This window comes from Stegostoma tigrinum, chromosome 3 (assembly GCF_030684315.1).
Source record: "Stegostoma tigrinum isolate sSteTig4 chromosome 3, sSteTig4.hap1, whole genome shotgun sequence".
NCBI lineage: Eukaryota > Metazoa > Chordata > Chondrichthyes > Orectolobiformes > Stegostomatidae > Stegostoma > Stegostoma tigrinum.
Genome location: NC_081356.1, coordinates 65619714 through 65645602, shown reverse-complemented (window position 1 = coordinate 65645602; position 25889 = coordinate 65619714). Strand labels below are relative to the sequence as shown.

Here is a 25889-nt window from a genome sequence, read left to right as displayed (position 1 = left end):
TACCCTCTGCACTCCATTTCTATTACTTACTGTGTGTTTTTACTTTGGTTATAGACCTCTTAATCAACTGGAATATTTGATCAACTGGCATATTCCCGGTCCCATGGATGCCAAATAATAAAAAGTTTGCTATACATTTATACACGGGGAGCCATTCCCCACAAGCAGTAGTATCATGTTCGAGAGACAATGGGAACTGCAGATGCTGGAGAATCTGTGATAACAAAGTGTGAAGCTGGATAAACACAGCAGGCCAAGCAGCATCTCAGGAGCACCTGAGTTGAGATGCTGCTTGGCCTGCTGTGTTCATCCAGCTTCACACTTTAGTATCATGTTCAAGATTTGAGATACTTTTGAACCCCCCAGAAGCTAGGAGTTCTGCATTGCTTTTTCCATGGCAATGCTTCAGCCAGTCAGTCGGCTTTCTGACCAATCAGCATTCTTTTCTTGTGTGGTGACGTTGCCGTGTTTGTTGTAAATTCGGTGTTCTTGTGTTAATCATGATTAGTGTAAAATGAAAACTTTGGCAACACAGCTCTCTTTTCAGTTCACGTTCTGGAGTACAGTTTAAAATGTGATCTGATGATACAATTAGGGCCTCAATAGGACTTTAACTTAAAACTGCAAAATCCCCCGAGGTTGGTTTTTCTATGTCAATCAAACTGGAAATAAAGGGATACTTTTGCGTGTGTTAATGGATCATCTAGTTTACTAGAGAGTTTCTAGATTGTCTCTGTCTTTTTAACATGTTTTGTTGCTTATCATCCTCAATTATATTCCTGTGCGGAAATTGGATGCAATTATTGCTTGCTCAGTTCAGATGAAAAAAAAATTGTAATGGAAAGAAGAGCAGCAGCAGAATCCTCAGCAACAAGATATATAATTTGTGTTGTATAGAGCCATTAGCACAATACAAACACTGAACATTTCCCACATGATCAGTTTTCTCAAAAAACTGGATAGTAGCTGGGAGACAAATGAGACAGTCATTACATCCCTCTGCACTCCAAACACCTGAGCAGCACAGATATAATCGAAAAGAGTGGGAGTCTTAATGAGTAGCTGTTTGTCATAGGATATTAAAAAAATCATTTTCCATGCTTTCTTGAGGAATATTTAAACAATTGACCCAACTTCAATACCAATGACAGCCTGACAGTGCTATGAACCATACTGCTGACTACAGTTTGGGATGTGATAAAGGCGATTTAATTTAATGGTTAAACAAAATATGTGGATACCTGATCAGACAAGTTGTCTGATATGACTTTTCCAATATTCATGGTTGTTCACCTCCTCTGATCCATTTGAGTGATCCTAGATACTTTTCCTTTAGCTTACCTTCCTCTATCTTGTTTTGCAGAAAGAGCAGGTAAATTGTTGAGCAACTCTGAAAAGGTAAATGGAAATATCTGTGGCTTACCCTTGCAAATATTGAACGTAAGGAGACAAAAGATAGAATCTCATGAGGGAGGTGATAAGTGGTAAAGCAAATATGTTGATTATGTAAGATTCTGAAGGGTCTTGGCTGGGTAAATGTAGAAAAGATGTTTCCTCTTGTAGGGGATTCTAGAAGTAAAGGTCACAGTTTAAAAAAATCAGACACCCATTTAAACACCAAAAATTAGATTTTCTTCTGTCAGAGAGTTGTGAGGTTTTAGAACTCTCTTCCTGAAAAGGTGGTGGAAGCAGAGCCCTTAAATATTTTTAGAGCACTGATAAATACATTCTTGTTAAGCAAAGCGGTGCGAGTGTATCCGGGTCAATGAAAATTCAAACTGAGGTTACATTCAGATTGGTCATGAGCTTATTAAATGATGGAACGGGCTTGAAGGTTGAATGAGTTATTCCTGCCCCTAAGCTTTGTGTTCATATGTAAAGAGGGAGGAGTAATAGCAAGAACTGGAGATGCTGGAGTCAGAGACACTACAATGTGTAGCTGGTGGAACACAATGGGCCAGGCAGCATCAGAGGAGCAGGAAAGTTGATGTTTCGGGTTTGAACCCTTCTTCAGCAGTGGAGGCGGAGGAATTGGGAGTAGGGGATCTCATTCTTGCAGGAAGGTGGGTAAGAGGAAGTGTAGTCCAGGTAGCTATAGTCCTCCACCTCAGCAGTATCTTCTCCCAAGATGGACCGTTTCACTCCTGGACATCCAAGATGTTGTTCCTATTTCAAGAACCGCAACATCCCTCCTCTAGTGTTCAAAAAGGCTCTCAACCGCATCTCTTGCACTTCTGCCCTCAAACTCATTCACCCCAACAAAAATAAAGACAGAGTCTCTCTTGTCCTGCCATATCACCCCACCAACCTCCGCATCCAGCATATCACTCTCCTCCACTTCCTACAATTCAATACCATGACCAAAGAGATATTTCCATCCCCACCCCTATCTGCCTTGTGTAGGGACCACTCACTCAGTGACTCCCAAGTCCACTCCATACTCCCCACTAACCCCATCACACCCAGTAGCTTTCCTTGCAACTGCAGGAAGTGCTACACTTGCACTTACACTTCCCTTCCTCACCTCCATTCAAAGCAAACCTTTCATATCAGACAGGGGCTCACCTGTACATCCATCAACTTGGTCTACAATATCCGCTGCTCCCAATGTAGCCTCTTCTACATCAAGGAGACCAAGCAGAGACTTGGAGACTGTTTTGTAGAGAATCTGCGCTCTGTACCCAACAAACAACAACACCTTCCAGTCGCCAACCACTTTGACTCCTCATCCCACTCCCTGGGGGACATGTCCATCCTGGGCCTCCTCCAGTGTCACAATGACACCACCCGCAAACTGGAGGAGCAGCACCTCATATATGGCTTCAGAAGCCTACAGCCCGATGCTCTAAACATAGAATTCACCAGTTTTAAAATCTCCCCACCTGCAGTCTCATCCTATATCCAACTCTCCCTCTCATCCTGCCTCCTTGACCTGACGCAACTTGCCCTGACGCAACTTGCCCATCTTCTCTCCCACCTATCTACCCCTCCCACTTCACTGACCAATCGCACCACTCCTGACCTGCACTCACCTATCACTATCCCACCTACCTTCCCCAGCCCCACCCGTCCTCTCTATTTAATTCCCAGCTCCTTCCCTCCCTCCCCATTTCTGATGAAGGGTCCTGATCCAAAATGTCAACTTTCCTGCTCCTCCTATGCTGCCTGGCCTGCTGTGTGCCTCCAACTCCACACTGAGTTATTTTGGAGTAATAGAAAGAGTTGTTATTTGCATTAGGATATAAAAAGAGAATGGGTGCTGGTACACAGTGTAAGGAGAGTAAAGTGCATATGCTAAATATGTTTGGATTGAGAAAGTATGCATTTGCAGTATGCCCTTGAGATCAGATGCTGAAAGATATAACAGAGGGAGAAATGGTTGAGAGCAGTGAGAGAAGGGTGGAAGCTGGTAGGGAGATGGAAATGTGAACAAGTGTAGTCAGTCACTGCTTTCATGAAGCCATTATAATACTTTGTAAATTGTGTCCAAATCTCAGAGTGAGACTGGTCACACTGATGCCTTATGTTACCTCGAGCAAGCATGCTTAATAGCGGCTTTGGGATGTTTTGATGCTTAAGGCAAACAATGTGCACCCCCTTGGTTTGACTTCCTTTATGCAGAGGCAAGAGAAAAACAGAGACAATGGGAGACCATGGGGGAAATCTCTTGGCAAAATATGTAAGGACTGTCTGATTTGTGGCACAGTCAGGCTAACTAATCAGACAAATGGGAATTAGCTGTGGGAATCAAACTGTCTAATCCAAAGCCCATTAAGCTTCAAGCCTTATTTCTGTTGTTTAGGTTTAAGAAGCTCAGCTTTTTTTAAAGATTGAATTAAGCAAATGATGTAATAAACTGAGGGAGAATTGAAATGAATGTCACCTAGTATACAAATTTTGGATGCACTTAAGCCTTTCACTGTCTCATGAAGCTATTAGTTTATAGATTGAAAAGCTAATCTAAGATAATCCCCTCTGCCAGAATTTTTTTGCTTTTGTTGTTAATTAAATGTGGGCACCTTTGCCAGCATGTATTGCCATGTCTTAATTGCCATTGAGAAAGTGATGCCAAGCTTTTTGAACTGTGGTAGTCCTTAAGATACACTCTCAATATTGATACCCCCCAATTTAGTATAAAAAACAAGTAACTAACTTACAAAGATTAATGAAAGTAAGTGTCAGTCCAAAAAAAGCAAAGGGTTAAGCAAGAGATAATGAGAACTGTAACCTCACTGCGAAGCCTCTTCCAGGAATGCCTAACCTGAAGAAGTTACCCTCCGGACCAACCTCAGGGAATCTGTCTCCCACTGCAACACCTATCTTCTCCTCGGTCCATCTTCGGTCCGCCTCCCCCTGTCTCCCTATTTATTTCAGAACCTTCTCCCCATCCCCCTCTCTAGTGGAGGGTCTAGGCCCGAAACGTCAGCTTTTGTGCTCCTGAGATGCTGCTCGGCCTGCTGTGTTCATCCAACTTCACACTTTGTTATCTTATAAAGGGTTAAACAACTTTAGGGGGAGAGTGCTCTGATTGCTAGGTAAGGGAAGGTTAAGAAATTGCCCCTTGTACAAGTTTTGTTGCAAAAAAGAAAATCTCACTTGACTATGGGAGATTTCTTGGTACATTGTAACCGAGGATAAAAAGTTTCTAGAACTGAATTTATCATATTGTACAAACATTCTACTGCTCGCAAATAAAATAGGAAGATATTCCCATGTTTGTAATGTTGCAAAGGCATAGCAATCAAGGGATGTTCCCTCCATTCCTGTCCCTTTTTTACTGAACATTTGTGTGAATGTAATATCTCTTGTTACTGATAGAACGTAAGTTTCAAAATGAATCATTTTCCACAAGCAGAATAGATTTAACTTTTCTCCTTTTTCAAACAGTGGTATCCTATATTCCTGTGTCAGGATAAGAGGAGACCATTTAGAACTGATACAAGGAAATATTTCTTCTCTTGGAGGGTGTTGAACCAGTGGCATTCTCTACCACAGAAAGAGACATGTAAAGCTCTAGATTTTAAAGGCAAAGAGGGATATGGGGGGAAGCGAAATATATCACTGAGATATAGAGTCAGCCATGATCCTATTGAAAAGTAGAGCAGGCTGAAGGGGGTGAATGGCTGATCCCTGCTTCTAGTTGATATGTTGCCCATTCTTCTATTCGTGAACTCTGACTTTGTAAGAATTGTAACAGAACTATTATAAAGTGAAACCAACAGGGGCAATTATTTGGATACCATTAGTGGGGGAGAGGGGGATAATCCTCAAAGCAGACATGCTTGCAAACATAATGGAGAGATACAAATTGAAAAAGAGAATATTAACTTTTCAACAATTTAAGCGCAAAACAACTGAGGAATACCAGTTTATCAATGTTCTTGCTTTTAAGATGGTGTCCAAAAGTGAAAAACTAGAGTTAGCAGACATCTTCCCTTCGATCTGCGTAGGTGAGCTTGGAGGGCCTAGGCAAGCCATGTGTGTGCTCCACCACAAAGACCATAACAAATAGGAACAGGAAACTGCCCTTTGGCCCCTTAAGCCATGTTACGATCATGGTTGATTCGACATTCATCATATCCACTTTCCTGTCCTTTCCCCATCATCCTTAATTTTCATACGGATCAAGAATCTATTTATCTCGGGCTTAAATATATTCACGTCACGGACTGTCTCCTCACGACTCTTTGCATCAAAGACATTCAACCCTCTGAGAGAATAAATTCCTCCTCATCTCAGTCTTAAATTGGCATCCCTTTATTCTGAGACAATGCCCACTGGCCCAAGACTCTCCCATGAGGGAAACATCCTTTCAGCATTTACCATGTCAGTCCTTTTAAGAATCCTGCATTTTTCCAAACCATCCCATGACCAACCCTCTCTCTCATCACCGCCTCCTTGACCTGACACAACCTGTCCACCTTCTCTCCTACCTATCCGCTCCTCCCACCTCGCTAACCAATCCACACCACTGCACTCCTACGTTTACCTATCACCATCCCACCCACCTTCCCCAGCCACACCAGGGGTCCCGACCTGAAACATCAACTTTCCTGCTCCTCTGATGCTTCCTGGCCCACTGTGCTCCTCCAACTCCGCGCTGTGTTATCTCTGACTCCAGCATCAGCATTTTTTACTATCTCTGAGTAACTAGGATATACTCTGTATTTCCCCAGGAAAGCTGTGCTGTCAAGAATAATGGTTCAGAGACAGGCACCATCTCACACTTTGTAAGTATGTCCACATGCAACAATCAGAAAATCACAGAAATATCCCTTTGTACACAAAGTTTACATTGAACATTTTTGCCAAAATTCTGTTCTGGAGCCTCTTGTAGTTTGGGGCTTGTGTTTGTTTTATTGTGGAATTTTGTCTTGTTCCATCTTAAATTCAATTCAGAATTGTACAACGTATTAATAGGCAGTAACAGTCCAAAGGATCTCTCCATCAATTTCTCATTGTACACTTTCGATGTGAGATCCATGAACAGGAGCAAAGCTTTATAATACCTATCTTGTGATCTTTCTCAGGAGCTGATATTCATTATGTGTGTTTCAATATCATTCACAATCCGCTGTAATGTAACACTGTTAAAAATATGCTGTAGATACTCAAATAGAGCATGAACAAATTTCTAATAGTCATTAAAGAGGGTTATAATCATATAATATGATGATACAAACATTGAAATTTGGAACAGAAGAACAGCATTTGGCCCGTTGAGCCTGCTCTGCCATCAACAAGATCATGGCTGATCAGTTTGTTTCAGATTCCACTTTGAAATCTACTCCTTTGATAATCTTTGAATCACTTGCCTATCAAGAATCTCTCAGTCTCTGCCCTTAAGATATTCAATGGCTGTGTTTCCACTGTAATATGGGGCAGACAGTCATGATATCACTCAACCCTACGAAAGAGAAAATATCACCTTATCTCCCTGCTAAAAGATCAACATCTAATTTTTAATCCATGCTTCTTCGTTCTGGATTCACCCACAATAGAAAACATCCTTTCCACATTGACCTTGCCAAGACCATTAAGGATTTTATATGTTTCAACCAAGTGACTTCCCACTTTTCTAAACTCCCATGGAAACAAGCACAGTCTATCGAAAATGTTCTCCAAAGACAACCTACTCGTTCCAGGTATAAATCTAATAAACCATCTGCGAACCACTTCTAACACGTTTGTGTCCTACCTTAACCTATTTTTCCTTAACATCCTGTTCAAAGATATTATTATACACCTCTGAAGCAGGTGGGACTTGAACCTGGGACTCCTTGTCCAGGAATAGGGACTGTGTCACTGTGCCATTGCATCTTTCTTTAAATAAGGAGGCCAAAACTGCACACTGTATTCAGATGTGGTCTCATCAATGCTGTATATAACTGAATTAAATTTAAGTTCACTTCCTAACGCCAATAAAAGAAGAAGCAAACAATTAAAAAATAACTTTTCATGAGCCGCCTAAACTACTTGCTGTACCCTCCTTACTAATTTTTGTGACTCATGCTGTAGAAACTAGATTTCTCTGCAGCTCAGAATCCATTGGTGGTCCTCTTTATAAATAATATTCTGCTTTTGTTAAAGTGAACTTTGCTTTATATTTTATCTGACAGATTTTTGCCTGCTGTCCCAATTTATCTATCACTATTTGCAGCATTCTATGACTTCCACCCAATATAATTCCAACTTAAAATAAAAATGCTGCAAGTGCTGAAGATCTGAATGAAAAACAGTAATTTCTGAAGAAACAGTCCAAATTTGGCTGCATCTGTAGAGAGAAAGAAATGGAGTTAAATGTTTAGTCCAACATGAATCCAAAGAAGAGTCACATCCCACCAATTATAAAAAAAAGGCCCATTTATGCATACTGTCTGTTTTCTGCAGGTCAACCAGTCTTTTATCCATGCTAATATGTTATCTCCTAATCACAAATTCCTTCTCTGCACAATACCCTTAATGTGACACTTTGTCAATAGCCTTGGAAATCCAAGTATACAAGAATCTCTTTATCAAAACATATATATTATGCCTTCAAAGAACTTCAATAAATTGGTCAAACATGATTTTCCTTTCATAAAAAAATGCTGAGTCTTCTTGATAACTTCAAACTTTTCTACAGTCTCAGCTGTAATCTCCTTAATGGTTGATTATAGCACCTAATCTATGACGGATGACAAGCTAGCCAGCTTATAATTTTCTGTTTTCCATCTCTCTCCATTTTTGAATTGAGAAGTTATCTTTGCTAATTTGATTATGTGGCTTTGATGACCCATACACACTGCTTAGAATAGCATGAAATTACAGGAAGTCTTGTTACGACAACTATAACTAATTTTTGTTGATGAAAACCTAAACAATATTCATCAGAAAAGGCTACCGGATGTGGTAACTGTTTCTTGTCACTATCACTTTGGTTTAAAGTGACTAAGTAAGTTGAAAAGTATTACAAGACATTTATAGCACAGAAACAGACTATCAGTCGAATGGGCCCGTGCAGGTGTTTATGCTCCACATAAGCCTTCTCCTACCCCTTTTTGTTTAATGTCAGTAAAATATATTTCTTTCACTTTCTGTCTATATTTTCTAGCTTTCCATTGAGTATATCAATGTTATTCTTTTCGACTGTTTTCTATGATAGCAAATTCCAAAGTCTAACCACTGTGTTGGGGCAGAGAGGACTTTCCTTACTTCCCTTTTAAGTTGATTAGTTACTTTCGTATATTTGTGAGTTGTATCAAGGCCGGTTATCTCAGACTAGACACGTAGCATGCGGGTTAAAATTAATGCCATAAGCATAGGGCTTGATCACCATTCTGGCTGAGGTGCACCTGTGACCTGCCTCTTCAACCTACTCATGGTTTGACGCTTAACCATCAAAGACCTGGCTTCAGAGCAGGTAACTTAAGGATAGCATCTTACATTTATGACAACAGAAATTGGATTTAACCCATAAGTAAAAACACAGGCTTGTGTTTAGCCCATAAATTCCTTTCATGGGCTTGTAGGTCACCCACCAAACTCATTGTCATCTTTGGCACAGTTGGACTGCACAGTTTTTAATTTTCCTGATAACTATGACCTCTCAGCGCTGTATGATTGTAACAAATATATCTTGCACTTTCTCCAATGTCTTCACCTCCTGCTGATAATATGGAGGCCAGAACTATACAGCATACAACATGTCATCTAATTAAAGTTGTGTAAAACAGAAATGGTGATTCAACTGTTGTACTTGGATGAATTAGAATATCAAACGTGATGCTTATCAGCTGAGATGTTGGAGCTCCCCTATGTTATCAGACATAGAGATCTAAGGCTTTTGTTATGACTGTTAAATATGGTACAGCCCAGCACAGTTCAAAGCACAAAGTCCATTGAGAGTTTCTAACTGCACACAAGATTCATTATGTATTTGAAAATGATTAATTTTTGACTGAAATGCCCGAGGAATGCTCTACTGCTACAGCACTACCAGCCAATTGATGCTGACCAGAAGGCTTCTGTTTAAAAAAAACAAAATAAATTACCCTAGCTGCCTCTTTAGACTGCAACCTCTTCTGTGTCCCTCCATTAACTCTTCTCTCTTCGCTGAGAAAAAAATACCTTCCACAAAAAGACCGTATCCTTTAGCTGATTTTTGGTGCTCAGGAATGCAATCTGTGCATCATTTGCCAACCCCTCCCTTTAATACTGTTGGTGACTGACAAGAGAAGGCATCAGAAATATTTTGTAATAGGTTAAACAGACAGTATGGGCTGAGGCCACTTTTCAAGTCGGTTTAAAAATGAAAATGAATCATAATTATCAAAATCCTGCAGTATTTGCAGATAATTGGAAGTGATAGTTACCCTTTTATGAGAGGTCTATTTAATTTTCCTTTCAATCCCATAGCATAAGTAGCTATCAGAATAGATTTATGGAGGGAAAGTGAAAAGAACATTTTGTGCAAACAAGTTTGTCATGAAGCTAAGAGAATGCATTTGCCAAAATTGTCAAAACAGCAGTTAAAAACACAGGAGTTTTTACCCATATGATAGTTTGCTCATTGCTCACAGGACACAGGCTATTTATATATAAACATATCTGCCTATGCTACTTGAAACAGTGAGATTGTTTCTATTCATTTGTGATACATGGGTATTCCTTATTTGGCAAGAATTCATCACCGTCCCTAATTGTCCTTGAGAAGGTAGCCGTAAGCTTCCCGCTTGAGTGGCACAATGCTGTTAGGATCGGAGACACAGAGGTGGTGAAGGAGTAGCAATAATGTTCCAAGTCAGGATGGTGTGTAGCTTGGAGAGACACTTGCAACCATTTGTGAGGACAGGCCTGGAAGTTAATTTTAGGTTGGTTCCTAATCAAAGAGTTCTGCAGATGCTTCATGATCAGAAAAGTGTAGTGTGTTTAAACAGATAGCAGAAGTTGCCTATTAACAAGGTCAGTGCCTGGAAATTGGTTCCACTAAGTCTGGGAAAGACCTTGTGCTCAGGCAGGTGAAAGATACTGAATGTTACCTGGGACCTCATGGAGGAGATGATTGGTCTGTCAAGGAGTGGTTAGAGCTTGAGTTGGATTTTGGACTATGTTTTCTGTGAGATGGAATCTCACAGATGGGTGAGGTAAGTGATTGGATGGATATAGTGAGTGAGATAAGTACATGAGTAACTACACGAGTGATGTTGCAGATGCCGAGGGTAGCAGATTTGAGGTGGCACAAGTGTGAGATGGCAGCTATGTCATAGAGTCATACAACACAGAAACAGACCCTTTGGCCCAACTTGTCCATGCCAGCCGGGTTTTCTATACTGAATTAATCCCATTTGCCCTGCAGTTAGCCCATATCCCTCTAAACCTTTCCTATCCAATGTACCTATCCAAATGTCTTTTAAACATTGCAATTGTACTCACTTCCACCACTTTCTCTGGCAACTTGCTCCGTACACACACCACCCTCCATGTGATAAAGTTGCCACTCAGATCCCTTTTAAACTCCCCCCCACCTTAAACCTATACCCTCTATTTTGAACTCCCCTATCCTAAGGAAGGGACATTGGCTATTCACCTTATCTATGCCCCTAATGATTTTATAAAACTCTAGAAGATCACACCTTAGTCTCCTACACTCCAGGGTAGGAAGTCCCAGCCTCTCCTCTAGTCCTGGCAACAACCTTGTGAGATGGTAAGTGGGTGAGATCATGTGTGGGTAAGGTGGCAGGTAGGAGGGTGGCATTTGCCACTCCTCTTGATCCTGTCACACTTGAAGTGTGGCAGAATTGACATCAGTGGAGGAGCTGACTTCAATACATTCAAAATGGGTGACCACCTCTTGATCAATCTATATCCATTAAGTCCACCCTGTCTTTAATGATGATACAACAAGGAAGGAAATGAAAGGAAGCAATACCTAATAATAGCAATGAGTTAAAGATGTGTGTGTGTGTGTGTGTGTGTGTGTGTGTTTGTGTGTGTCGTGCAGTTGAAGAGTAATAAAACTTCAAAAATGCCATTTGTTACTGTGCCTGACTTTTAATCCATGATCTGACTTTATTGATATTGTAGGATTCAGTGAAAAAGAAACACAGAAGTAGGCCCAAGATGAATGTGCAATCTTAACTTCATAGCATTTGATGAGAGAATCGGATTGAATATTGTAACACCAATAAACACTCTTTTATGAGAAACAATCTCGAATGCTTGAATGTTAATGATGTAGTAATCATTAAACTAATTCAGGATGGCTTTTAGACATGTGTTATCAATGTACTAAAAATAATAAAGAGAAAGAAAATATTATAGAAATCAGAACTGGGGAAATGTATTGCTTTTAACTTTATCATGTGTTGAGGAGGAAGGCAAGTTGGGAGACCATTAGAACTATTTTTGACAAAGTTGTAAGCAAATTGTTTACATGTCTGTAGGAAAGTCATTGTCTCTGCTGGGCATTGATAGCCTACGCAGCTCCATCATATTGAGGTGCAATGTGGTGACTATTTATAGTCTCAGTCAGTGCCCTTGTTTTAGTTAAGACGGGCTGTAATCATCCAATATATTTGAAATGAGAATTTCTTTGGAACACAATGTTCAATCGGAATCAAACACAATGAATCCTGGATGTCTGGCAGCATGTGGAGGGAGAAACAGAGTTAATGTTTTGAGTTCGATATAACATCATCAGCATTGAAAAAAAAAATGGAATGTTTGGAGTTACTGGCCTGTAACCTCATTGCACTTTCTACAAAATTAAACATAAATAAATATGTTTTCCTTCATGCCACATACTATTGGGAACCACCACAAGCAGCAAATTTTTATATGGTCTGAGTAATACTCAGAATTAGTTCTATCTTTCATATTTCTGCTGAATAATTGAAATGGCATCTTGTATACCTGTCTTCAAAAGTATATTGAGAATCCCTTTGTATCTACGGATGAGCTCAAGTCTGAAGCAGATAAAACTGAAAACGTTCTTCACAATTTTTTGAGGATTGGATACCTGTTGAAGGTTTATGTTTACACATCACTTTACTGCTGTACTTGTTTTTCCATATTTATTTTCGTTAGGAATATTACAGAAGAATACTTATTCATCTTTACATCATAGCAAGGAGTTAAAATAGTGTTAGAACTACAAACATGATCAAATTATTGAGGTGTTTGCCTTGTTGATAGTGTTTAAGTCTCTTGAAGCATTTTATTTATAATTTCAATATCAGAATTACAGTGTAGAGTTTTACAGTTCTCTACAATTCAGTTTTAATTGTTTATTGAACATAGAATTGATTATTTTTCTGTTGTATTTTGTTACAGTTGTCTCAGTCTGACTCATGTGAACCAATATATCTGAGATTGAAGATGACGTTCTACAGGGAAGGCTTAATTGACTAAATGGAAAGGAAATTGACAATGAGCAGGAAATAAAGTTTGCTACATTAAGGAATCAGAAATGTTGTACCGAAGACTGCGATATTTTCGATACAGGCTATTTCGATGGATTTTGACAGGAATTTGCTGCTCATTAACATTACTATTTCTTGTAAGACGTGACAAGGGTCCTGTAAATGAGCACCAAAATTTGGAGCTTGTGGAAGAGGACCCCAGATATTATGTAAATTGCACTGGCATTATCAACGGAGATGAAGAGACAATAAAACTGGCAAAACTTCAGGCACTCACAACTGTGTACAAAAAGCGTCCTGTGCTTAATGAAAAAGATTACATAGACTTGACCAAACATTGCTCCAACTTCACCAAATTACAAAGATATATCACATTTCCACTTAGCAAAGAGGAAGAAGAATTTCCAATAGCATATTCAATAGTAATCCATCACAGGATTGACATGTTTGGAAAACTTTTACGCTTAATATATGCGCCTCAAAATTTGTATTGTATTCATGTTGACAAAAAATCATCTCAGAGCTTCTTGGACACAGTTCGGAGCATAGCTTCCTGCTTTGACAATGTTTTTATTGCCAGCCAGCTTGAAAATGTAACCTATGCATCCTGGAGTAGAGTTCAGGCTGATGTAAATTGCATGAAAGATCTCCTTCAAAGGAATTCAACATGGAAATACTTGATCAATCTTTGTGGCATGGATTTCCCTTTAAAAACCAATTTGGAAATGGTGGAAAAACTCAAGGCTTTAAAAGGGGCAAACAGCTTAGAAACTGAGAAGACTGCTCCACATAAAGAAAAGAGATGGAAACACAGGTATAAAATAATAAATGGGAGAATAAAGGACACAGAAACGAATAAAGATGCTCCTCCAATTGAAACACCAATGTTTTCGGGAAGTGCCTACTTCATTGTTAGCAGAAGTTTTGTGGAATATTTATTTCGAAGCCCTAAAATTCAAAAGTTTATTGAATGGGAAAAGGATACTTTCAGTCCAGATGAACACATGTGGGCAACATTACAAAGAATACCTGAAATGCCTGGATCAGTCCCTGTTAATAACAAATATGATATCTCTGACATGAACTCTTTAGCAAGGCTAGTAAAATGGAGTTACCTTGAGGGCGATGTTTCCAAAGGAGCACCTTATCCACCTTGCACCGGTGTACACGTCCGTTCGGTGTGTGTATTTGGAGCAGGGGATCTGAAATGGATGTTGCAGCAGCATCACCTATTTGCCAATAAGTTTGACACCGAAGTTGATGGGTTTGCACTTCAATGTTTAGAGGAGCATCTAAGACATAAAGCTATCAACCATCTTTTAAGTTATACTGAGACATGATCTTCCCAAAGATCTGGGGAAAAAATTTCTCAAGACAGAATTGGCGGTTGCCTGTCTTTCTTCATAATTTCATGATTTGCAAACACATTATAAAAATACTATTTATGAAGCATACAACCCTGATATTGAATGCAGGAATTTAATGCCAGGCTATATCTAGGCTAAGGGCAAGCATGCCTGCTCCTCTGCCCACAAGCTATTTTGTAATGGCAATTTCCTTTTCCTCACTTCTCTTCAGGCCTAGAAAATCTGGCCAGCCATGTTAAACCTACAATGTAGTTTATGTGTGAGACTCGCAGTCTCATATAATTATTAAATGGACATCCTGTCTCCTGGAAACTGGGATAACCATCCATTTGTTGTTTTACCTTCACTGGTAGGTTGAGGTTGAGTTTGAAATTTTAAAAACACCTCACGCTGGATGTTAAGAGTACCCCCATTATTCCTGCTGCTGAATTTTAATTGCAGACCGGTAATTATGGAGAAAAACTGCCAATTTCCTATTTTTCATTATATTTGCTCTTTTCATTAAAAGAGTAAATCCACCAAACTTACCAGGCTGGTACTGGGTTGATGGCTCATAAATTTACCAGGTTACATCCTAGATTAAGCTCTTTATGTAGTAGAAAACAAGTTTTTTAAAAGCACTGCCTCTGTGTTCAGCGAACAATATGTGCGTGCACTTCCTTGCCAAATTACAAAAACATTGAATATTTAAAGGAGAAAACTTCAGGTCAAGTCATGCTTGTTATTCAACAGGACAAAATGCAAATTTGCATTGTCACTTTTTAAATTAAACAGGTTGGAAAAAAGAACTGGTTTAAAGCCACTTATTTTCAAAACCATAATTATTTTTATCAGCAAAATGGCTTAATAATATTCTCTGCAGAGATGAGTCTCTGTCTTAATTTGGCTCAATTCAAATTTAGTAATTACAATTTGTTTGCATAGAGGGCCTTTGGATTCTGTTCCATGTAACCCTTGAAGTAAAAGAGTACTTACCCAGTGGAAAGCTTTGCAAGCTTGCCACACTAACATCTGTGGTTAAAAACTTTTACTGTCTTGTAGCCTATTTTTCTACATTCTCATTTTTTAAATGACCTTGTACCGTGCAAACATTGCACACCTAATTTACATGGAATTGTACAGAAAGTGTTATACAGAAATTGAACATTCAATGCTCCCCCAATTCATCAATTCCAGTATTTATTCTCTGTGTGAACCATCTTCCATTCTACTTCATCTCAACCTATTGAAAAAGTACTTTTATTTCTTTCTCCCTCATGCATTAATCTAGGCTCTATTTAAATACAACTATGCTACTCACTGAAGTATTCCGTTTGTTAGCAGGTCCTACATTTTGACCACCTTTTCAGTAAAGAATTACCACGCTGAAAAGAAAGACATATTGCTAAAGCTTTTCATCTTGCACTCATCAGAACAAATACAAGAATGTTAAATTTCAAACAATTACAAACATTTGGCATTCTTGTCATTGTCCTGATGATTGCAAGATGAAAAGCTTCATCAACATGTCAGTTTTTTTCAGTATTGTTCAAGTTCTGAACTTTCAAGTGGCTAGGGAAATTTCCTTAAATGTCTAGTTCAACAAGAAATTTCTCAATTGAAACCACATTTCACATTCCCTGATCTTTAAAGCAATGTATAGGTTAAAAAATCCATTCTATGATTGCAGTTTTCATATAACAATATTTGAATGTCAGGAATTTAGTGGTTTATCTTTGATAATTGTGTGTGTTTACATCAACTTTGACATCAGTTTGATAAATTGCACTCTTTCTGTGAGTCAAATCCCTTCTCCCCATCCTCTTTAATTTTCAGCATTTTCTGTACTTCCTATTTATCAAAACTCTTGACTGAGAAACAGATAAATGTCTGCCATATTCTCATACTTCTAGCAAGAAATTAGCCTTAGACTGTGTTTTCTACTGTTGATCTTTAGCATAATTCAAAGCACTTCAAGAGTGAGTTAGAAATTTGGTTTGCTGTATGGTTCCATGCTCCCTATGAATCGCAGGTTTATTTTGTTAGTTTGTTACATTAAAATAATTCTCAAATGCTCATGTATTTCTTAAATTCAAGGGCAATATCTTTGCTGTATGTTAGTAGATTAACTTCAACAAAGCTCCAGGCTTCAAATTATCTGGTAAATCAGGGAAAGTGGCATCATTCAGCATCAATACCATTCTATGCAAAATAATTAACAATCAGTGTAGATTGAATATTTTTCTTTACTCAGCCACTCTTTCCTCTTGCCAATCTTTAAGCTGTTGAAATCTGTGATTTGTGTTGACCTAATCATTCTTCCAGTTTTACCTAGTCCACCCTTTCATGCTGTTCAACATTGTCTTGCAATACAAATGATGATCTTTCATCTTGATTTCACAATTAAAAATAAAGTCGATGTGTTCAGGAGACTGAGCTGAGTGATTGAAGAGACTTGGCCAACATTCTCTCGAGTTTAGAAAAATGTGAGATGATCTCACTAAAGTTCTTTCAGCGTTCAATGGGGTAGAACAACAATGATGTTTCTCTTAGCTGGGGTAGGAGATTTCTAGAGCCAGTGGACAACAGGCTCAGAATAAGAGGGTGGCCACTTAAGACTGAGATAAGGAAGAATTTCTTCACTCAAATGATACTGAGTGTTTGAAATTTTGTACACCAGATGGCTGTGGAGCTCAGGTCATTAACTATAATCAGTACAAAGATTGATAAATTTCTGGATATCAAAGATATCAAACAAAAGTGTGAGAAAATTGCTTTGAGTTAGGAAATCGATCCTTCACTAGCTAAGTGGCAGAGCATGCTCAGGTTTATATAATTCCAAACTCCTTTTTCCTATGTAAATGACAGTCATGTTAACAGTTTGTGTTGAACTAAATATGCCATTACTGTAGGCAATGTTATTTCCAATTGTCGAATAAATGCAAAATACTGAGTGTGCTGAAAATCTGAAACAAACACAAGTAATGCTGAAGAAACTCAGCAAGTCTGACGGTATCTGTGGAGAGATAAAAAACAAGAGTTAGTGTTTTTGAGTCCGATATGACTTCTTCAAACCAGACTTGAAATGTTAATTCTGTTTCTCTCTCCACTACTTCTGCTAGAGCTGCTGAGTTTCTCCAGCATTGTGTGTTTGTTTATTACTTCCATCAAGTGTTTCAAATTAATCCTTGTCATGCTACAATGAGCTATGGGCTCTCTCAGGATGGCCAGTAGTAATGGCCATTCCACTTTTGCTTTGACATGTTAGACTTTGTACTTTTGATTGACTGTAAGGTCAAAAAGATTCGTGAAAGTGAGGAAAAATAAGAAAAACAAGTGAAACAATCAAAGTTCATTTCTAAATTTTAAAATCATCTGAATTAATGGAGAAGGTCAGATCATGTAACAAAATGGTGAAGTATGATTTAGAGTAATAAAGGCAGGGAAAAACAAACAAGAAAGAATAGAAATGGGATAAAGATGGGGAAAGTAAAATTAAATTATTTGTATTGTTGTATATTTATTTCACATTGCAGTTAGAATTACAGTATATGACAATAATGAATTCACTTCTGTGGCTATATTTTTCTCGATGATGGATTTATAGACTAGCATAGCCCTGAAATGCACTTCTGTCCAAAATACAGTTCGACTGAGAATCAGCCAAATTTTGTTCAGTGCGTCTTTAATATATTGTTATAAAAACATAGAAGTTAGGAGCAGGAGAAGGCCATTCATCCCTTCAAGTCTGCTCTGCCATTATTCACGATCACGGCTGATCATCCAACTCAATAGCCTAATCCTGTTGTCTCCCCATAACCTTTGATCGCATTCCCCCTAGTGCTATATCGAGCCACCTCTGATAGAAACACAGAAGTAAGAAACTCTGAAGAATCTTAGCACCTAATACCTGTATACAGTCTACACATTGAGGGGGATTGAGGGCAGGTTACTAAAGAATTATCATTTGAGTTGTCATTGTCTGATATTTGGCACAGCTTTCTTTTGGATTTGAAAGAAGGTGCCTTAGGAGAGAGGAACTTGGTGAATGTCTGCTTCCATTATTTCCTGTACAGCTATTCCCTATCGGAAGAGATTTACAACATTTTTAAAGACAGTTGTATCGTCATGCATTGCCTCATGTTCACGATATTGTACAAGTAGCTCTGAGATTATAATTTCCATTTTAAAATAAAAGTGAATTTTCAGCATGCTTTCATGAAATTGCAAGCCAAATGAGCCCATTCCGTATACTTCCTGAAGTGACCTAATAAGTTACTCAGTTGCAAGGCAGCAGTTGTAAAAGTGTAAATATTAAGCAAACTTACTGACAAAATGCATGCAGTATTCAGACATTTCCAAGCAGTTAATCTTACAAAGTCCTCATCATTTATTTGGAAATTGATACTTGTTTTGGGAAATTTTATAACCATTTAAAATGAATGAAGCTGCACCATTGACAATGAAGCAGTAGCCTAATGTTGTAATGTTCATAGAATCTTACCTTTCAGCTAATACTCTATGCTCCTTCATTACTGTCCCTTAGCATACCTTGTCTCATCAGTTGCATTAGCAAAAACAGTGCTGGGGAATTGATGATGTGCAGCTAGATATGCTTGACACTGAAAGTATTCAATATTGATTTCAGACCTTTGTCCAGTTGACTGATTCATTACATAACTCAGGAAGTAGCTGATGATCATGCCACAAACACCATGGATAAAATTTTTCTTTCTACAGTCTGGTGTATATGATGACAAGAAAGGAAACAAAATACGATGTGAATGCAAACTCAGACTCAATGATAAGAAAAAAATTCTCAATTTTCCCCTCAAAACCTAAATTACAAGTTCAGAATATTGTCATTGAAGAGTGATTACCTTATTTTCATGCATTTGCATCTTATTTATATGCCACTTCTAATTGTCCTTCCTTTCACTGAAAAATTAAATGATTCAAATTCCAGAGTAGTAAAAAACAGCAGTCATTTAAAGGCTGCAGTTCTCTGAAAGATTATCCTGGCCATTATTCAACTGTGTCGTCAAATGTTCCTGCATGTTTCATGGTCACCATCCTCCTTGAAAGACAGGTTTGGAAACCCATTCATTGTGTCTGTTTTTGGATATACTCTAACACCGTTTCAGGCCTTCAATGTTTTCTTTGCAGCTCAGCAGCACATGTAACTTGTATACTTCTGCCATACCACGTTGTGCATAGGAACAGACATGTGTTTCGTGCATGTACACAGAATGCTCCTGTGCTGACATGGACACGAGTTTATTGCTGTTAGGTTGCTTTCTTATATTTCAGTCACTGTAGCACTTACTTGGAGACTGCCTGTGTGACTTACCATTTTTTTTAATGGACTTTGATTTTACTTACTTTGACAAAATTACAAGTTACACAAGGCCTTTAGTGCTCAGTTCCAAGATGCCAGCCTCAGTGACTTGCATTGCTTTTTCACTCAGTGAGAGAGACAGGCAGTTTGTGACAGTTGTGGGGGTTAGGGTTGTGCCAGGGGCACTGAAAAGTTAATCTATTAGTCAGACAGGGGATGGGCATGTCAATCTGCACTACCATGCTGCATCAATACAGCATGTGCAAGCAGCTTCAGTGCCAGAAACTACAGCTTTCAAGTAAATGATGACATGTGAAAGCCAAAGGACTTAATGTGGTGAAGGGGCACTCAGTCAATGAATAGGTCAAATCTATTTACACGATGGGGCCATGGCCAGTTAGGTGTTTGGTCCCACCAAAGTGCACGATTCTGCATTCTTGCAGTCTCAGGATTTGGCCACATTCAGTTTTGCAGGTCAAGTGCAACAGTCCAAGGTCACAGGCAAGTCAGATTGGCAAGCTGTATTGACATTAGGCCAGAGGGTAGACCAGATTTTCCTGCAATGAGACAAAACGAGGGATTGAGCATGATGCAATCCCAGGTCTCTAGCCATGTAATTCTCCAAGAAAGGTACCCAAGAGCTCAGTTTCATATTAAGTGAAGGGAAGAGTGGAAGATTGAGAAAATTCACTCCAGGCCATGTTGAGTTGGACACAATGAACATACTTATCAATAAACTTAAACAGCAGTTGACAAAATTCTGCCTTTTGTGTACAATAATACTGAGGCTGTAATACTGTAGACATGTTGCACTGACATTAACTGGCCTCCTATTAAGTTATTCCTATCCAGATGGGGATTTATTTAAATATTTAGATCTGTAAATAGTGAGACACATTCTTGCCTGATGAAGGGTAATACCTGGAACATTGAATTCTTTCTTCCAGATGCTGCCTGGCTTACTGTGTTCTTCCAGCCTCCTGTTTGTCTACCATCTATCAGTCTCTTCCTAACAATTAACAAAGTGATGGCACTGGCACTAGTACTACTGTCAAGCTACTATTAGAGTGTTCGCTGTACCTAAGTCAGGGTCTGGCATAGTGACTGTGCTCCAACTCACTTTTCAACATTGTGGATACAAAATTGGAATGCCAGATGGGAGATCCTAACTCCACTAAATAATGCAACATTTGACTATTTATAGTACCAAAGATGCATGGCAAAATTCAGTGGATTAATGGTTAAATGTTTTGGCATTGTACCTGATTGCCAGGTGGGATTACCTGGTGGGATTTCAGGAGGCCACTTATTGCAGTCCTAGGACACTGTTTCAGATGTCCTTCAGGACAACATCCTCTGGCTGAACATTTTCTGCTATTTCATTAACAATCTTCCATGTTTGCATGGTAGAAGTGTGGTTGTTTGCTTGCATTGAACAGTGTTCTGACTGGCAGCTCTTTGGACAATGACACAGCCCACGTCAGGCTAGATCAGATTTTAGATAATATCTAGGTTTGGAAAAATTGCAGACAACGTTGGTGCTTCAGCAGCACAAAGCAATCACATCTCCATAGGGATGACAACAACAACAACAAAGTTGCTGGAAAATCTCAGCAAGTCTGGCAGCATCTGTGAAGGAAAAGAGTCAATATTTTGGGTCCGGTGGCCCTTCCTCAGCACCAGCTCCAAAACATTGACTCTATTTTTTTTCCTTCACAGATGCTTCCAGATTTGTTGGGCTTTTCCAGCAACATTGTTTTTGTTCCTGAGTTACAGCATCCGCAGTGTTTTCAGTTTTTATTCCATAAGGATGACCTTTATTTTGGACAAAGCCCACCAATTTCCTGGGAGTGTACACTCAAGGAATAAGAATTGATTAGTACCTCGTCCACTAAATCAGTAGTCAGTACTGCTGTATTGTCGCTTTCAAATATGTTATCTATTTAGTTGGGCAGCCTCTTTCAATGTTGTGAGCTCTATTTCCAAAAACGGGAAAATAATCCACGATCAAAAACAAGGAAGTGTTATCATAATCCTCTTGCTGTAAGTCGATAGTGAGCCACTTCAGATCTCCTGCTACTGGAAGAGCAATAGGAGGTTATATTGAAAGGGAAAACAAAAGTAGGAAAGACTTAATTTTTAACAGCCATTGTTTAATCTTTGTAGGTACAGTGGCTCTGAGCAGGGCTCGTGCAGCTTGCATTTTGTCCAGTCTGCAATTCAACATTGCATTGGGATCCTGTGTAGAATTACAATTTGTATGGGCCAAGGAGACCCTGCTTCCCTGTTTTCCACAGGAGCCCTTGTCACTCATACAAAAGCTTCCTAAAAATAAAGATGGCCCACATATCATAAGCAAGGGAGCAATAAGTACTGCATCAATATTTTCATTGCATTACCTCATGTTCTCAAGAAAAATCTGAGGATGGAAAGCAGCCCCAGAGGCAATATGTCCGTTGTACTCTAAATCTTAATAGTAATGTGACAACTTGTGATTAACATGTTGCTGTTTTCCAGACATGTCATTTCATTGATGGTACTTTCAGGTTGGGAGCTGGGAAGTGGTCATGGCACGGCATTGCTTGCTCTATTCATGGAGGCAATCAATTTTTAAAAAGCCATTTGCAGGAGCCCCATCAAATTAAGCAAGATGTGCAATCCAGGGAAGTAAATAGCCTTCCAGTCAGCCAGAAGCCAAACCAGAAATATGGGAGCTGTTGAATCAGGCTGGATGCCATGAAGTTGCCTCAAATGAAGGTACTCTGCAATTGCAAAAAGTTAAAAATGTTTTCATGGCCATAACTATCAGGCCACCTGTGGCAAAGGGCTGTCACTGACAGAAGGCCCAGATTCTGACTTCTGCAAAGTTCCCATTTGTCCCGGTAAGTTTCTAGGGAGCCATCCAATTGACCCATTATGGGTCTCGTTGGCTGCCTGCAGTTGTCCCTGTAGTTTTGATCCTATCAACCGGCAGGGTCACTTGAAGACAGGAATGTGTCACACAGCTGGCCCAAAGTGTTATGTTCAGATTTTGCTTCCAGCCACAACTCAGCCTATCACTGGGAAAATTTAGCTTATTGCCTCGGGAGGGAAACAGGACATCTTCAATCGGGCGATTAGTATTTTGTCTCCACAGTAGGTTTATGATCATCCATCATAATTCTAGTGATCATACTGAATGATTTGACAACACTGCAGATTGAATTTTGTGTCACATAATGCTGTGATTCTGTTTTTATTTTTACTGTACAATTTAATTGAATTAATTATTTAAAATAATAAACCTTTTGTACTTTGATTTTTAATCAGATTGCTGTATATAATGTTTAATTTTCAATGAAAACTTTCTGTACTGAAATTCAAAATTACAAAATGAGTTATGTGCTTGTGGTGATTGAAGCAGAACTGCTGGCTCTACAGCTTTTACAAATGCTTAAATGGGCAAATAAATGGTAGAATGTGAGTTTTTTTGTGGGAAGGAAATATTTTGTAAATTGCGGTTCTTCCTGAAATAGCAATGAATGTTACATTTGTGGATTAATGATTATATTTATTGCTACGACCCCAATATACTTTACCAGCACTTCAACTGATATAAAGACCTGAATGTATTTGAAAAAGGTAGTATTTCTTTTATTTCTAAGCAAAATAATTTATAATACAATCTTGAAACCAAAGTACAAGGCAACGTATTAAAGTACTCTCATGAAATCATACATCCAGCTTTAAAATAAAAGAATTAAAACTCCAAGTTTAGAAGAAAGCTACCAGAATGGATGCCCTTTAAAATGTGTACTAATGATTGATTTACTGTGTGCCTTGCTTTTATGTTTTAATGTCACATGTTCTTGAATGAAAAAAGAAAATTGTTTCCAATCAATGAAAACATTGAAAAGTCTAATAAAAAAATCTTTATTATGATATATCTAGAATAAAACCTATTCATTTACGGTCACAAAGATTGTTATGTCTATTGTATCACAAAATTTATGTAGCCAAGTTATAATGCACACCTCCAAAAACAACTTTCTAATTAAATTGTCAGAAACAAAAACAACTTCCTACTTAGACATTTGGACATGTCTATGTTTAATTATTGTTTGGTCATATGGAACCTAAACATTCCTGAAAAGGAACACCAAGTCAAAGATTTTCATCATGTATTTCATAGAACTAGAAGACAACAAATCAGACTTGAACAGGAAACACTAATTTAAACAGCGTGAGGGAAAGGTGCTAATTGGTTGGGCTGCCATTGGCACATAGTTGCAGCAGGTGCTGTTACCTGTCAACCTTAGTTATCGGACTAGAGAAGTAGATTATACTAGGTCAGGGCCTTACAATTGAAATGCGGAAGAGATCAGCAGTCTACATGAACTCTTTGTCAAAAAATAAGTTGTAATGCATGTATTAATTCCTTTTAACTGCATAAAACGGTTTTATTTTTAGCATGCACAAATGCATCTCACTTCAAGCCCAACTGATAATCTTACATTGGATGATTGTGTAATCCTTAGCATGGTCTGGATTACTTAGTACTTGTTGCCCAGTAACAGAATCACATCTAAATATCAGACATGGGGTTCTGAGGCATGTTAAGCTTGGGCTGGTTAGGCATAACCAGTATCCTGTCAGCTGTGAATCTTTAAAAGACATGTTGTTTCACATGTTCTGCCATTCTTTGGGACATACAGTCTACATGTTTGGCACCATAATAGCATTGAAACCCATATATTATGTGACTCATTTGTGTGGCAGACAAAACACCTTTCGACTTGGTGACAGCAACCTACTTGTGGTTTCTTGCATCTGAATCCTGAAGTGTACAAGGCAAAGGCTTCAGCTTTATGCCTCCTTTCAGCAATTTTTAATATCATTAAAATGAATCTAGAATTCCAAGAAGATATTTTGTGAATATATGCAAAGTATGTTTCAGCGAAGCATTACCACAGGATGAGGATTCGGGGTCGATCATTTAGAACGATGAGGAGACATTTCCTCACCCAAAGAGAGGCGAGCCTGTGGAATTCATTACCACAGGAAGTAGTTGATGTTGAAATGTTGTATGTATTCAAGATGCAACTAGATGGAGCACTTGGGGAAAATGGGATGAAAGATTATGGGGAGAAAGTAGGATTAGGCTGTTGAGTTGGACGATCAGCCATGATCATAGACAATGGCTGAGCAGGCTTGAAGGGCTGAATGACCTCCTTGTGCTCCTATCTTCTATGTTTCTACATAAACAAGTGGCAGCAAATGACAAGACACTTCTCTCCACAACACATAAATTCAGATGGGGAATTATGTAGTTTGTAAAGCAACTTATCAAGTTATCATGAGCTGTTGAAAGATGCACAGAAAGAATAAGTTGTCTTAACATTTGTTTTTCCTTTTCTCACACATAGTGGCATACAAAGCATGTTTGCGTATATTTCCATAGCTATACTTTCCTAGAACGGGTCACAAACCTGTAACCAGAAACTGTAGCTTGGGGGATGCTAGTCTATATTAATTATGGCTGATCAGGAGGCTGTTGGGTTCTTGCCACAGGAATGCTGGAATGATTTACAGGGTAGATTATAAAATGGACACATTACACACATACCTTTTATGGCAATCAGCCCTTGAGTGGGATTGGAACCGAAAGTTGCTGGCTCACAAGCAAAGAAGCTATCACTAAGCACAAAGTGTCTTAAAATCAGCTATGATAAACTGTTCTTTGCCATTTATTTGAAATGAATTTGTAGATGATTTCTCAATGGAACTCACAATTATTAATACTGATGAACATGACAGGTTTGCATATTAATCAACATAATCAACATCAACATACCCAAAACCAATTAATGATCTGCCCTCTGTCATAAGGTCAGAAGTAGGAATGTTCACTGGTGACTGCTGTGTTCAGTTTGATTCACAGTTTAACCGAGAATCAAAGCAGTTTATGTCCGTCTGCAGAAAGAACAGGACAACATTCAGGTCTGGGCTGATAATTGGCAAGTAACTTTCGTGTAACATCAGTGTCAGACAATAACCATTTAAGGCATTTTCATTTTTAGAACCAACTACTCTAGATGTTCCATGGCATTAATATTACTATTTCTGCTAGCAAAACCTGAAGGTGATTGAAACTTAGACAGGGTCATTCATTTGAAGGCTGCATGAGTAGATAAGACCCTGGGAATTCTGCAATGAGTAACTCACTTTATAATTCCCCAGAGAGAGACCACCATCCACAAGGCACAAGTCAACAGTTCAATGAAATACTCCACACTTGCTTGAATGAATATAATTTGACAATAC

The 25889-nt window shown here is 38.7% G+C and overlaps 1 protein-coding gene across 1 annotated transcript in view; it reads left to right on the top strand.

The window, feature by feature from the left end:
• Window positions 1–23483, top strand: part of LOC125450933 (beta-1,3-galactosyl-O-glycosyl-glycoprotein beta-1,6-N-acetylglucosaminyltransferase-like) — a 91822-nt gene extending 68339 nt beyond the window's left edge. Inside the window, exon 2 of the mRNA XM_048527386.2 lies at window positions 12814–23483. Within this exon, the coding sequence (XP_048383343.1) occupies window positions 12950–14242 (1293 nt within the window). The 5' untranslated portion in view covers window positions 12814–12949 and the 3' untranslated portion in view covers window positions 14243–23483. The remainder of the gene's footprint in view (window positions 1–12813) is intronic.
• Window positions 23484–25889: the final 2406 nt, after the last annotated feature.